Source organism: Dipodomys spectabilis, unplaced genomic scaffold, assembly GCF_019054845.1.
Source record: "Dipodomys spectabilis isolate Male_0828 unplaced genomic scaffold, ASM1905484v1 ptg000119l, whole genome shotgun sequence".
Lineage (NCBI taxonomy): Eukaryota > Metazoa > Chordata > Mammalia > Rodentia > Heteromyidae > Dipodomys > Dipodomys spectabilis.
In genome coordinates, this window is record NW_024870796.1 from 886280 (window position 1) to 901333 (window position 15054).

At 48.1% G+C, this 15054-nt stretch overlaps 2 protein-coding genes across 2 annotated transcripts in view; one reads left to right on the forward strand and one right to left on the reverse strand.

The window, feature by feature from the left end:
- The window catches only part of Canx (calnexin), a 48781-nt gene extending 37442 nt beyond the window's left edge, over positions 1–11339 (reverse strand). Inside the window, exon 1 of the mRNA XM_042688973.1 lies at positions 11281–11339. The gene's annotated coding sequence lies outside the window, so the exon portion shown is untranslated. The remainder of the gene's footprint in view (positions 1–11280) is intronic.
- On the forward strand, positions 11044–11730 carry Cby3 (chibby family member 3). Its single transcript, XM_042688978.1, has one exon. The coding sequence runs from the start codon at positions 11044–11046 to the stop codon at positions 11470–11472; it is 429 nt and encodes a 142-aa protein (XP_042544912.1). The 3' UTR covers positions 11473–11730.
- Positions 11731–15054: the final 3324 nt, after the last annotated feature.

Here is a 15054-nt window from a genome sequence, read left to right on the forward strand (position 1 = left end):
GGTGATGGCAACTGCACAGAGTTCTCTAGGGATAAGAGTTGGTTTCAGGCTTAATTTCTGGGCCTGGGCCAGGCAATTGCAATTTAGGTGGGTCATCTCCAGCAGGGAGACCCAGCTGAGCTGCAGCTCTAGGGACAGAATTCTGTTGTTACCTGTTGATCCATGAGGTCTGCACATGATAGTTCATGGTGTCACCCTACCCCAGAGTGTTAGGTGCCCCTCCTTTTATGTGATTAAGGTAAAGGGGTGTTGCGTCCCTGGTCTAGTGTGTTGGATAAACTCGTAGGCTTTGTTTTTCTGATATGATTTTAATTTGAATTCAGGGCTTTGCACTTGGTAAGGTAACACTCTACCACTTGAGTCATGGCATTTTTTTTTTTTTTATTGTTGGTTGTGGGGCCTGAACTCTGGGCCTGGGTGCTGTTCCTCAGCTCTTCAGCTCAAGGCTAGTGCTCTACCACTTGAGCCACAGTGCCACTTCCGGCTTTTTCTGCTTATGTGGCGCTGAGGGATCAAACCCAGAGCCACCTTCCCAGCCCCTCATGGCATGTTTTTTACTAGTTGTTTTTTAGATAGAGTCTCACAAACTTCCCTGCTGAAACTGGCCTTGAACTTGGATACTCGGCTCTCAGTATTCAGGATTACATGTATGTTATCTGCACCCAACCTAGGATGCTTTTGATAAGCCCATGTGCCCACAAATTCCTGATTTTATTTGATAAGTTCACAGGTGTTACTCTTTTATCCAACTTTATCACTCTGCGTCACAGTTTGTGTTAAGCAGATGGCGAGGCTGTTAAGCTTGTGCAAACAAGAAAGACATAGAGCGATCGTGCCTCAGTATTTGTGCTTCCAATTAAGCACCAAGAAGCCAGAACTGATGGTGTGGCTCAAGCTTGCATTTCAAGGCTAGACTGGGCAGGAAAGTTCCTTAGACTCTACCTCCAAAATAACCGGCAAAAAGCAGGGCTGCAGCCTGGTGCTGGTGGCTCACAGATGTAATCTTAGCTACACAGGAGTCTGAGATCTGAGGATCAAGGTTCAAAGCAAGCCCAGGCAGGAAAGTCCGTGATACTCATTTCCAATTAGCTACCAAAAATCCAGAAGTGGAGCTGTGGTTCAAGCAGGAGAGTGCTAGCCTTGAGCAAAAGAGCTCAGGGACAGTGCCCAAGCCTTCAGTTCAAGCCCTAGGACTGGCACATTCTGAAGTTTTTAGGTATAAAGTCCTGCAGTGCACATAAATGGTTCAGAAATAAGGCAAAATAGGATATAATGCTGACAGCAGGGAATCTGGATCATGTACATATAGGCATTCTTTCTTCATTTTTAAGAGCATAGCTTTTTAAAGGCTTCAACAGAATAACAAGTTCAAAAGAAAAGCAGACTTTCACAATTCAAGAAAACTCTCCAGACCTTATTTTGAAATCAAAAGCCCAGAACACAATTCTGTTTTGTACAGATTGCCTCAGGCTGTCATGAAATGAAAACAGGCCCCTGTGTAAAAAGAAATTTTGTGAGAAACATAGCATTCACCACACCACACAAGTGTGTGTAAACATAAATCTACCATAAATTCACTCATTTACAGTTCTCCTGTAATATAGCTCCATAATAAATTTATAAGCATATATAAAGTAAACTCCCAGCTAGGTGCTGGTGGCTCACACCCAGAATCCTATTCAGTAGGCTGAGATCTGAGGATCATGGTTCAAAGCCAGCCCAGGCAGGAAACTCCATTAAGAATTATATCTCCAACAAACCCCTCAAAAAAGCCAGAAGTGAGCTGGGCACTGGTGGCTCACACCTGTAATCCTAGCTATTCAGGAGGCTGAGATCTGAGGGTCATGGTTCAAAACCAGCTTGGGCAGGAAAGTCTATGAGATTCTTATCTCCAATAAACCACTCAGAAAACTGGAAATGGCACAGTGGCTTAAGTGCTAGAGCACTAGCCTTGAGCTGAAGAGCTGAGCCCAAGTCCAGCTGAAGAGCCCAGGTCCAGAGTTCAAGCCCCATAACAACAACAACAAAAGCTAGAAGTGGTACTGTAGCTCAAGTGGTAGAGCAGTCACCTTGAGCAAAAAGAAACTCAGGGCCGCAAGCCCAAAGTTCAAACCCCAGGACCAGCAAAAAATAAATAAAAAAAAATCCTAGTGGGCTGGGAAGGTGGCTCAGTGTTAAGAGTAATTGCCTTGCATGTATGAGGCCCTTGGGTTCTATTCCTCAGCACCACATAAACAGAAAAAGCACAAAATGGGGCTGTGGCGCAAAGTGGTAGAGCACTAGCCTTAGCTGAAGAACTGAGGGAACAGTGCCCAGAGTTCAGGCCCCACAACTGAAGGAAAAAAAAAAAGCCTAGCTCTAATTACATGCCTATCAGACAATCTTTTTGTTTTTGTTTTTCGGTTGGTTGTGGGGCTGGAACTCTGGGCCTGAGCGCTGTCCCTGCACTCTTCAGCTCAAAGCGAGTGCTCTACCACTTCAGCCACAGAGCCACTTCTGGTTTTTGAGTGGTTTATTGGAGATAAGAGTCTCATGGACTTTCTTGCCTGGGCTAGCTTTGAACCCCAATCCTCAGATCTCAGCCTCCTGAGTAGCTAGGATTATAGGCATGAGCCACCAGCGCCCGGCTTCAGACAATCTTTGAAGGGTCCCTAGCATCCAATTGTTAAGAGAACGCTGAACAGCAAACATGAGTGTTTATTTGTGGAAAATTCATATGAAAATACAAAAAGGTCTAGAAGGTCAAAGCAAATCTTTATATTTTTCCAAGATTTACTACAAGATACCAAAACTTACTTTATGCTGCAATAAACAGGAAATCATGGCACTGGTACAAGAATAAAGAAGTCAGGTATGATGGTGCACAGCTATAATCCCAGCACTCTGGAAGCTGAGGAAGGAGGATTGGAGGTCAGGCCTTGACTATGCTACACAGTGAGACCCTGTGGCAAGATACCAGCAAAATATACAAAGCAAAACTTAACAAAAGAATAAAGAGACTGGGCTGGGAAGGTGGTTCAGTGGTAGAGCGCTTGCCTTGCATGCATGAGGCCCTGGGTTCGATTCCTCAGCACCACATAAGCAGAAAAAAAAAAAAGCTATAAGTGGCACTGTGGCTCAAGTGGTAGAGTGCTAGTCTTGAGCTGAAGAGCTGAGGGACAGCACCCAGGCCCAGAGTTCAGGTTCCACAACCGGACCAAAAACTAAATAAATAAATAAAATTAAATAAATAAAGAGACCAAGGGAGAAAGATCATCACATCTGGCATGTTTGTGTGAACCTATAGTGCAGCTATGGAGGGTGGGAAGGGTGTAAGGCAGGAGGAGCAGCGAATGAGCCTAGAGGTTCAGGCCTAATCTGGAAAATAAAGAGACCCCGTCTCAAAAGGGAAAAAGAGCAAAGTTGTGTTTCCTGGCTGTCATGAGGAAAGCAGCCTCCTCTAACTCAGGCTCCTCCCACGACCATGACAGTCTGCCTCAACACAGACCCAAAGCAATGGATCCAGCTGACACTGGACTGGACTGAAGCATGTCAAGCTGACCTTGCTAATGTTGGCCAAACTAGTCTTGAGGTTAAGATCCTCCTGCCTTTACCTCCTGAGTACCTGGGATTACAGGTGTGTGAAATGCAATTCCTACACCACATGTTGAGCAACTGGTATTTAACATGGAGCTCAGCATTTATCCCCTTATGTGTCCTTCATAGCATCTGTGAGAGCAGAGTGAAGCAAGCAGCTGGACTGTGAGTTGTACTATGGAGAAGGCACCAATAGTGAGGAACTGAGGCACTCAGATCAACTCACAAAACCTGAACTAAGAAATAGACTAGGGGCTGGGAAGGTGGCGCAGTGGTAGAGCGCTTGCCTTGCATGCCTGAGGCCCTGGGTTCGATTCCTCAGCACCACATAAGAAAAAAGCCGGAAGTGGCGCTGTGGCTCAAGTGGTAGAGTGTTAGCCTTCAGCTAAAGAGCTGAGGGACAGCGCACAGGTTGAGAGTTCAACACCCACAACCAACAACAACAAAAACGACACAGCGCCAAAGGACCCACAAGGCACATCTTGATTCCTGATCACAGAAAGTGGGAGATAATAAATGCTTCTCTATATCATAGGTAGACAAAAGAGAGAGAGAGAGAGAGAGACAGAGAGAGCAAGCACACAGAAGAACCACATATACAGCTACAAGATGAATAAGAAATTTTTTCTTTTCTTTTTGTCAGTCCTGGGGCTTGAACTTTGGGCCTGTACACCGTCCTTGAGATCCTTTTCAGTCAAGGCTAGCACTCTACCAGTTAAGCCACAGTACCATTTCCAGCTTTTTCTGTGATTAATTGAACATAAGAGTCTCATGGACTTTCCTGCCCAGGCTGGCTTTGAACCACGATCCTCAGATCTCAGCCTCCTGAATAGCTACAGTTACAGGTGTGAGCCATTGGCACCTGGCAAACTTTTTTTTTTTTGTCGGTTATGGGGCTTGAACTCGGCCTGGAAGCTGTCTCTGAGCAATTCAGCTCAAGGTGAGCGCTCTACCTCTTGAGCCTCAGCGCCACTTCCAGTTTTCTGATGGTTAACTGGAGATAAGTGTCTGCTTTTAACTGTGTTCCTCAGATCTCAGCCTCCTGAGTAGATAGGATTACAGGTGTGAGGCACCCTTGCCCCGCCTGGCATTTTCTATAAATAGTTTTAAGTCATGCAGAAAAAGGAAACTCATACAAGAAACCCTCTCCATGAATAAAAATTAACTAAAAAATGGAGCACAGACCTAAAAGTAAAGCTAACACTGTATATTTTCTAGAAAAGCACAGAAGATCCTAATAACCTTAGTTTTGGTAGAGTTCTCAAATATGACACAACAGCATCAAGTATGAAAGAAAAAAAAATGACAAGTTAGATGGCATCAATTTTTTTTAAGTCTACAAACTTTGCTGGGTGCTGGTGGCTCATGCCTGTAATCCTAGCTACTCAGGAGGCTGAGATCTGAGGATCGCAGTTCAAAGCCAACCTGGGCAGGAAAGTCTGTGAAACTCTTATCTCCAATAAACCACCAGAAAACCGCAAGTGGCACTGTAGCTCAAGTGGTAGATCACTAGCCTTGAGCTGAAAAGAGTTCAAGCCCTAAAAATGACCAAAAAAAAAGATTACAAACTTTTACTCTAAAAGGCAAGTCACAGCCTGAGAGGAAGTAGTTGCAAAATACATCTGTCAAAACACTGAAAACTTTCAATGCAATTTAATGATCAATTTTTTTTTAATGGGCAAAAGACTTGAAACAACCACTTTCTCTAGGTGGATAACAAACACAATAAAAAAATGTTCATCATAGCTGTTTGAGAAATGCAAATTAAAGCCAGATTTAGGCATGCAAGGCAGTGGCTCAAAAAGGTTCTACCATACCAAGTATTGGCTAGGATGTAGAGGAACAGAAACTTTCACTGTTGTAGAGGATGCAGTACAACCAGTTTGGAGAAAGGTTGGGCAGTTTCATAAAAAGATAAACATATTCCTGCCCTATGACCCAGACATTCCACTCCCAGGAATTAATTCAAGAGAAATGAAAGCATACATCCAAGCTAGGCATGGTGGTGTACACCTGTAATCCCAGTGAAGCTAAGGCTAAAGGATTTCACATTTAAGGCCAGTCTGGGTTACATAGGAAAATAAGAGACCCAACTCAAAAGAAAACAAAACAAAAACAAAAAAGGCATACACCTACTCAAAGACTTGTACAGACTTGTCCTTAGCTGCTTAGTTGTTGATCTGTAGTTTATCCCAGGGCCTCAGGCATGCAAGGCAAGCGCCCTACCACTGAGCCACCTTCCCAGCATTGATCTGTAGTTTATCTTGAACTGGAAACCCAAATTCTCACCAGCAGGTGAACTGAAAACAAACTGTGTGTAAATGCGCAACATTTCAAATTATGCTGCAAGAAACCAAAGTCACTTGGCCAAACAGTACATAGTGAATAATTCAACTTGTATAAAATTGCTGAAAATACAACTGATTGCAAATATAGGAACTCTTGAGATAATGGATATCTTCATTCTGATATTGGTAGTGGAGGTTATGTCACATAAATCAAAGCCTAGGGGCCCCTGGGGGTTTAGCCCAGCGGAAGGGCACCTGCCCGGCGTGCACAAGGCCCTGGTTTCAGTCCTCAGCCCTGGGAAAAAACAAACAAATCAAAGCCTATCAATGCATACATTATGAATGTATGTGGTTTACTGTATCAATTATATCTCAATAACACTTGTAGTCCCAGCTACTCAGTTGGCTGACAGGCTAACCCCTTCAGCCCAGGAATTCAAGGCCAGACGCAGGGAGTACACACTGAAGACAAAAGAAAATTTATTAATGAAAAAAATTCCCAGAAGGTGGCGCTGTCACCTCCTATGTGGTCTCTTGGGCCTTGGGAGCTGGCTCCCCTGGAATTGGGTCAGACCTTGCAGAAGGGTAAATTAACTAGAAAGCCCTGGGAAGAGGCCCCTGAGGTCAGAAATGACAAGGAGAGGTGATGGCAGTTAGGACTGACTTCACTTCCTTCCACCATCCCCAAACATGACGCTTGTCCTTCCATGTACAGCTGCTTTCTGCTTCTAGACGCCAGATCTGGCACAGGCTGGAGTCTCATTTAATGAACATGAAGTGCCTTTTCTGACTACCTTGGCTAAATTAATTCCTACCTCTCACCCTGTCCCGAAGTCACTTGGTGTATTTTTTTCTGCTTTATTTTCTTCACTGCATGTACCACAATTAGAAGCCATTTGGTAACTTTCTTGTTTTTGTTTTGTTTTTTTTGCTGGTCATAGGGCTTGAACTCTGGGCCTGGGTGCTGTCCCTCAGCTTTTCAGCTCAAGGCTAGCACTCTACCACTTGAGCCACAGCACCACTGCCAGTTTTTTCTGCTTATGTGGTGCTGAGGAATTGAACCCAGGGCCTCATGCATGCAAGACAAGCACTCTACCACTGAGCCACCTTCCCAGCCCCTTTCTTGTATTTTATTTTTGGGTCAGTTGTGGGGCTTGAACTCTGGGCCTGAGCGCTGTCCCTCAGCTCTACAGCTCAAGGCTAGCGGTCTACCACTTGAGCTACAACGCTACTTCCAGTTTTCTGATGGTTTAATGGAGATAAGCCCGGGCTGGCTTTGAACCGTGATCCTCAGATCTCAGCCTCCTGAGTAGCTAGGATTACAGGTATGAGCCACTGGTGCTTGGCTCAGGAGACTCTTTTTTTTTTTTTTGGTCCGGTCCTGGGGCCTGAACTCTGGGCCTGGGCACTGTCCCTCAGCTCTTTAGCTCAAGGCTAGCGCTCTACCACTTGAGCCACAGCGCTACTTCCAGCTTTTTTCTTTTTGCTTATGTGGTGCTGAGGAATCGAACCCAGGGCCTCAGGCATGCAAGGCACGTGCTCTACCACTGAGCCACCTTCCCAGCCCCCTTTCTTGTATTTTAATATTCCCTTCTCTTCCTCCTTCCTCTATGCTGTTAAGTGTTCCACCCAAATCTTTATTACTGTTAATACACTCGGTAACTCACAGGTGCCCTTACCATGAACTGGCTGAAATATGAGGGCTCTAAAGAAGAGTGAGGCTGCCAGGCACCAGTGGCTCATGTCAGTAATCCTGGCTACTCAGGAGGCTGAGATCTGAGGATCAAAGCCAGCCCTGGCATGAAAAGTCCCTGAGACTCTTATCTCCAATAAACCACTCAGAAAACTGGAAGTGGCACTGTGGCTCAAGCACTAGAACAGTAGACTTGAGCTGAAGAGCTGAGGGACAGCACTCAGGCCCAGAATTCAAGCCCCATGACCAGAAAACACACACACACACACACACACACACACACACACACACACACACACACACACACACACACACACACACACACACACACACACACACACACACACACACACACACACACACACACACACACACACACACACACACACACACACAGAGTGAGTGAGGCTACAAAATGCTGGCTTCCTTTCCTGAAGAAGACCGCACTCTGGGCTGCAATTTGTGCTCACCATCAGACCAAATAAGTTTACACCAAGACCACCACACTCTTGCTTTAGTTTTATTTCTGCTCTCCCCTGCTGCCTCACTCTTGTGAAAGCACTTCCCTTATAACTTTTCTTTTCAGTTGTGGGGGCCTGGGTTCTGTCCTGTAGCTACTTTGCTCTAGGCTGACACTATATCACTTGAGCCACAGCACCACTTCTAGCTTTTTGCTGGTTAACCGGAGGCAAGAGTCTCATGGAATTTCCTGTCTGAGCTGGCTTCAAACTGCGATCCTCAGATCTCAGCTTGCTGAGTCATTAGGATTACAGGCGTGAGCCACTGGTGCCCTGCTTCCCAGGCTCAGTCTTCAGAGCAATCTTGACTTGCAAGAATTCACCATTCTTCAGACCAGCATCAATCCAGTCTGAGGACAGTATTCCCAGGGTCTAACTGCCTTCCACTAGATGGAAGAATATGTACTTTACATGTACCGGTCCTGGATTCAATTCCAGCACCAAAAAAAAAAAAAAAGTTCTCACTACCAAAATGAGCCCTGAACCTCCTCTAATACACAGGACACAAATAAGTGCTAAATAAATTCACGACTTGAAGGCAAGGGTGAGCCAAGGGTCCATGTTTTTAACCACTGAGCTGTCAACGCCTCTTCTATCTTGGGGAGGCCTGGGGTTGGGCTGGAGGCATTGTGAGTCATAGCTAGTACACAGTTGCTGAGTGGTTCAGAGATGTGGTCAAACCTGGGACAGCAGCTTGGCACCCCAACCCATCTTCCAGGTGAGGCACACAAGCTGCAGATGTTGGGGAAGGGTTCTCTGGGCCTTGCTGGATGAGGATTCCAGAGATGGGAATCTAGTTCCCTCAACTAGATGGGGTGCCTGGGAGGGTACTATCCAGCCTCTGTCCAGCTGTGAGAAGTATGTGTTGAATTAAGGAAGGCGCAGTGGAGGTAACCCTGCCCATTATTTCTCTTTTCTATTTCTCTTTTCCCCCTCCATGGACAATAGAAGCAGCTCCTATTCTCATACAATAGAAACAGCCCTTACTAAGAGTGGTGTGAATAGACCAACAGAGAGAATGAAACTTGTCTATTTGCTATCTGGACTTCAGATCCCTTTTGGGTGTGGTCTGCTTAGAACAACGGTTAAACGGTGTGCACAGCACTTGTTTCTTGGAACCCTAAGCAATCCTAAGGTCTCAGCAAAGGTACATGCCCCAGGATGTCACTACATCTGTCTTCCCAGCTGGAAGAAAGATATTCAAGGAATATCCTTAAAGGCAAAAACAGGTTATGTTGTTCAGATCAGGGTCTGCCAGGGATCAGGTTCAGGTTCAAAGTTGTCAAATAACTGAATGATGGGAGTGATCTTAGTGCTGGTTATACTAGACATCCCACAATACTCTGCAGGCTCCCTATCTAACCTTGACTTTGGAATCCTCCCCAATAGAATGAAGAATCTGATGAGCTTGCCTGTTTGAGCACAAGGTGCGGTTAGGGGGCATGGCTCAAGGGATAGAACACAAGGTGCCCAGGTGCACACTTCTAGCTTCCTCTTGTGCTAAACCCAGGACCAACTCTACCCAAATTCTTCCACACATATGAAACACAAAACTCACCCCTATCTCCTATTACCCATGCCCATCGCAGCTAGACAAATCCTCCTTTACAAATCTACTTATCTTTACTACTGGTCTTTCTTCACCCTGGACCCTGTCCAAGGGCAGCAGCAATCCTAGTTTTGTTTTTTCCATTTTGAACTTTATTGCTGATCCTGGGGCTTGAATTCAGCACCTGGGCACTGTTCTTGTGCTGCTTTTTGTTCAAGGCTAGCACCTCTTATCACCTCAGCTACAGATCCACTTCTTGCTTTTTAAATTAAAAATTTTTTTTTTTAGTTTATTGGAGATAAAAGTCTCACAGACTGCTCAGTCTGGCTTTGAGCAACCCTCCTCAGATCTTAGCCTCCTGAGTATTACAAGCTAGGATTCTAAGCCTGAGCCACCAGCACCCAGAAATGGACTTTATTTCTTCCCTCTAAATTATGGCATATTCTACCTAGCACACAAACGGCTCATGGTGCAATTACAGTACTACTTGCTCACCTGTGAGTCTAGCCTTACTTTTTTTTGAGGGGTGGGGTGGGGTGGGGTGGTTCCTGGGACTCGAATACTGGGCCTTTTGCTCAAGTCTATTGCTCTACCACTTGAGCCACAGCTCCACTCCTGGCTCTTCTGTGATGAATGGATATTGTTAGTCTCAAAGACTTTCCTGCCCAGGCTGGCTTCAAACTGTTATCCTTAGCTCTCAGCCTCCTGAGTAGTTAGGATTACAGGCTTAAGCCATCTGTGCCTGTTTTGTTTTTCTCTGTGTGTGTGTGTGTTTGACTAGTACTTGGGTACTGGTACTCAGGGCCTGGGTTCCGTCCAGTAGCTGTTTTGCTCAAGGCTGACGCTGTACTTGAGCCACAACTCCACTTCTAGCTTTTTTACTTCTTAACAGGAGGTAGGAGTCTCATGGAACTTCCTGCCTGGGCTGAATTCGAATTGAGCTCCTCAGATCTCAGCTTCCCGAGTTGCTAGGATTACAGATGTGAGCCACTGGCGCCCTGCCGGTGCTAGATCTCTGACTATATCTGTACCCAGGGTCTGACTCCCCAAAGTGGTCCTTGGGCAAGCTTGAGCGTCAGGGTTGGCCGACCATCTACTTAACCCGGGCCTTGGCTTAGCAAAGGGGGGGCAGGCTGCTGACCCAGGACCATTTACTGCTCCAGCCGTCGGCCTCAGGCTCACCGGCATCTCTGAGGACACCGGGTGCAGCCTTTTGTGACCGCCCCCCTCCCTCCTCCTTCCATCCCCGCAGCTCCCCCGACAAGGCCCCGCCCATCACTCCTCGCCCTGGAGGCCTTCGAGTGCCTGGCTTGGAGCCAAGCCGCCGGCCGCCTGTGGGAACAGCTGCGGCAGTTCTGGGCGGACCACTTCTCGCGCCGTTTCCGGCCGCGACGGCCTCCGCTGCGCCGCATCTCGTCCATGTCCACCTTCTACCTGCTGGACCACCGCACGCGCCAGGCCGAGCTGGGCCTGAGCTACGGCGCGCCGCGCACGCGCCTCAGCGACGAGGCGTTCGTGTTCCGCGGGGGCCGCTGGGCCGCCGAGGGTCAGCTGACCCAGGCGCGGCCGCCACCAGCGCCGCCGACCCTCTCCAACTGGAAGCCGGCGCAGGTGCAGCGCACCAAGAGCCAGGTGCTGTTGGAGGAAAACAACTACCTGAAGCTGCAGCAGGAACTGCTCATGGACATGCTGACTGAGACCACGGCGCGCATGCACCTGCTGGAGAAGAAGCTCGACCCCGACGTCAGCCCCGCCGCCGCGGCGCGCGCCTGGCAGAGGAAGATGCGCAAGCGCGAAAACGCCAACGGCGTGCTCATGATCCAGCCGCGAGCGCTGGAGTCGCGGTGACGTAATAAAAAGCCCCGTGAGGCGCACGCGCGTCTCGCCCCTCGCCCCGGGGGTGGTAGTTGGAACGTCTAGGCTGCAGTGCGCATGCGGGTGAGGGCGGGGCGGCCTGCTCTGCAGGGACTGGGCTGGACCCTCGGGGGCGGCGGCGGCGGCGGGCTGGTGACGCTGACCTTGGCTCGGATGAGAGGGGTGGTGTGCGCGTGCGCGCTCGCGCTCCTCCACGGTAGCGCGCCACGCGAGTGGGGCGGGTGGCTAGCGATGGCCGCACTGGTCTCCTGCCGCAGGGAAGGGAGGGTGAAGTGGGCTGGGTCGGGATCCTCTTTGCTTTGTGCCTGGAGACACCTGAGGGTTGTTAATTAAGAGCCTTGGAGTTCCGACTCCTGCGAGATCTTTCGGGCCTGGACGGAAGCCTTCCCGAGACCTCGCGGGGTGCAGTAGCTGCGCTGGAGGCTGAGCTCTGGGGATCACAGAGGGGTTCCCGGCCAGCCTGGGCGCCAAGAGTCCCTGACTCTCATCTCCGTTTATCCACTCACAAGCCAGAAGTGGAGCTCCGGCTCCACCGGTGGGAGTTGCAGCCTTGAGGGGAAAAGCCAAGGGACTGGCCGTGCCCGGGCCCACCGCCCAAGTATCAACACGCACACACGCGCACACGCGTGTGGTAAATCCTGCAGGGCTTGGACCACTTTTCTGGGACTACCTGTGGAAGAAGAATGTGTGTTCTTTGTCCATCTTGACTTGCTTTTAGGAATAAAGCAGGGGTTACTGAGCCACTATTGGCCCATTAAATCAAGACACTATTTTCTTTTCTTTTGTCGGTCATGGGGCCTGAACTCTGGGCCTGAGCCCTGGCCCTCAGCTCTTCAGCTCAAGGCGAATGCTCTACCATTTGAGCCACAGCGCCACTTCATGGAGCTTCCTGCCCAGGCTGTCTTTGAACTCAGATCTCAGCCTCCTTGAGTAGCTAGGATTTGCAGGTGTGAGCCACCGGCACCCGGCTGCTTTGATATTTTAGTAATGTGTTTACATAACTCATTGTTATAAATGCTGTGAAATAAAATTTCCTTTAGAACTAAGAAATGGCTCTTGGGAATTTCTCGTTTCTAGAAGCTGAGCCATCTGGCATTTATGATGCCAAGTGGAAGCGGAAGGTGCCCCTCAGATGGGGGCTGGGCCCAAGCCAATGCCCACAGCTGTACCTTGGCAGCCAGGGCTGATGGTCCAGATGGTTCGGCTGCAAGTAGCTTGGCTGGGGACTCTGCTTCCAGGCACATTGGGCCATGTCATCACCGTGTGCTTCAGTGGAAGTGATCATGAGAGCTCTGAGGCTGACATCACTCATCAGGAGCCCTGAGGAACCCAGCCAGTGCAGCAGCGGCGGCAGCTGGCCTCCATCTTCACAGAAAACAGATGTGGGAGTGTACCCAGAACCAGCGGGACTCTAAGCTCCGTGAGTGTTGCAATGAGATGCAGAAACCATGCAGAATTTCATACAGATGGATTCGCCTAACCCAGAAGTTCACCTTGCAATGGGAAAATCTACTGGTCTTGGTTGGGTTCACACCTGTAATCCTAGCTACTCTGGAGGCTGAAATTTGAGGATTGCTCTTCAAAGCCAGCCTGAGCAGTACCAGCACAAACACAACAAAAGTGGAAAATCATTTCTGATGACTAAATTGTAAGAGGAATCCATTGTGAATAGCTGCATTGCATACTAGGGCCATGGAAGAGTTTCACTGAGGTGGTGTAGAGTTTGGGGCTGGCAAGTGTTTGTGTGACCTCCATATACCAGTTGGTTTTTGTTTTGTTTGTCAGTCATGGGGCTTGAACTCAGGGCCCTGGGCACTGCCCCTGAACTTTTCCCCTCAAAGCTAGCACTCTACCACTTTGAGCTACAGTTCCACTTCCAGTTTTCTTAGTTAATTGGAGATGAGTCTCACAACCTTTCCTGCCCAGGCTGGCTTTGAACTGCAATCCTCAGATCTCAGCCTCCTGAGTAGCTAGGATTACAGGTGTGAGCCACCAGCGCCCGGCTTGATGTTATTTTTAGTTAATAGAACTAAGTATTTTTCTTTTTCTTTTTTTTTTTGGTCGGTCATGGGGCTTGAACTCTGGGCCTGGGCGCTGTCCCTCAGCTCTTCAGCTCAAGGCTAGTGCTTTATCACTTGAGCCACTTCCAGTTTTCTAGTGGTTTATTGGAGATAGTAGTCTCATGGTCTTTCCTGCTGGGGCTCGCTTTGAACTGTAATCCTCAGATCTCAGCCTCCTAATTAGCTAGGATTACAGGCATGAGCCACTGGCGCCAGGCTTGAAGTATTTTTCTTAAAACAAAAACAGTAAGAAATTAGAGCATGAGGGGCTGGGAAGGTGGCTCAGTGGTAGAGCGCTTGCCTTGCATGCTTGAGGCCCTGGGTTCGATTCCTCAGCACCACATAAGCAAAAAGAAAAAAGCCAGAAGTGGCACTGTGGCTCAAGTGGTAGAGTGCTAGCCTTGAACTGAAGAGCTGAAGGATAGTGTCCAAGCCCAGAGTTCAGGCCCCAGGACAGGACTCCCCCCCCCCAAAAAAAAAAAAAAAAAAGAAATTAGAGCATAAGGGCTCATGATAGTAATCCCAGCTACTCAGGAGGTGGAGAGTGGGCTGAATCACAGCCACCAGTCTAGGCAAAAAGTTATTTGCAAGGGCTGGGAAGGTGGCTCAGCTGTAGAGCGCTTGCCTTGCATGCTTGAGGCCCTGGGTTCGATTTTCCAGCACCACATAAACAAAAAGGAAAAAAAAGCCGGAAATGGCGCTGTGGTAGAGCGCTAGCCTTGAGCTGAAGAGCTGAGGGACAGCACCCAGGCCCAGAGTTCAGGCCCCACGACTAGACCCCCCCCCCAAAAAAAAAAAAAGTTATTTGCAAGATGCCATCTAAGATCTGGGAAGGTGGCTTAGTGGTAGAGTGCTTGCCTAGCATGCATGAAGCTCTGGGTTCGATTCCTCAGTACCACATACACAGAAAAGGCCGGAAGTGGTGCTGTGGCTCAAGTGGTAGAGTGCTAGCCTTGAGCAAAAGAAGCTCAGGAACAGTGCCCAGGCCCTGAGTTCAAACCCCAGGACTGAAAAAAAAAAAAAAAAAAAGGAAATGAGAGAGGAATTAGAACAAAACATTAGGGGGAAAAATCAAGTACAGATGGCACTAATAAGAGAAACATACTCAGTGAGGGAAAGGCAAATAGCTACTCCATTATATCCAGAACTGGTAAATCCATAGACACCAGAGGGGAAGTTGCCAGGGATGGGAGGAGAGAGTTATTACTTTTGGGTGATGAAAAGTGTCTTGAAACTACACTGGTAATAGTTGCACAATGTTGTAAATGCACTAAAAGCCACTGAATTTTTTTTTTTTTTTTTTTAATTTTTGTTTTTGGGTCCGGTCGTGGGGCCTGAACTCTGGGCCTGGGTGCTATCCCTCAGCTCTTCAGCTCAAGGCTAGCGCTCTACCACTTGAGCCACAGTGCCACTTCCAGCTTTTTTCTTTTTGCTTATGTGGTGCTGAGGAATCGAACGCAGGGCCTCATGCATGCAAGGCAAGCACTCTACCACT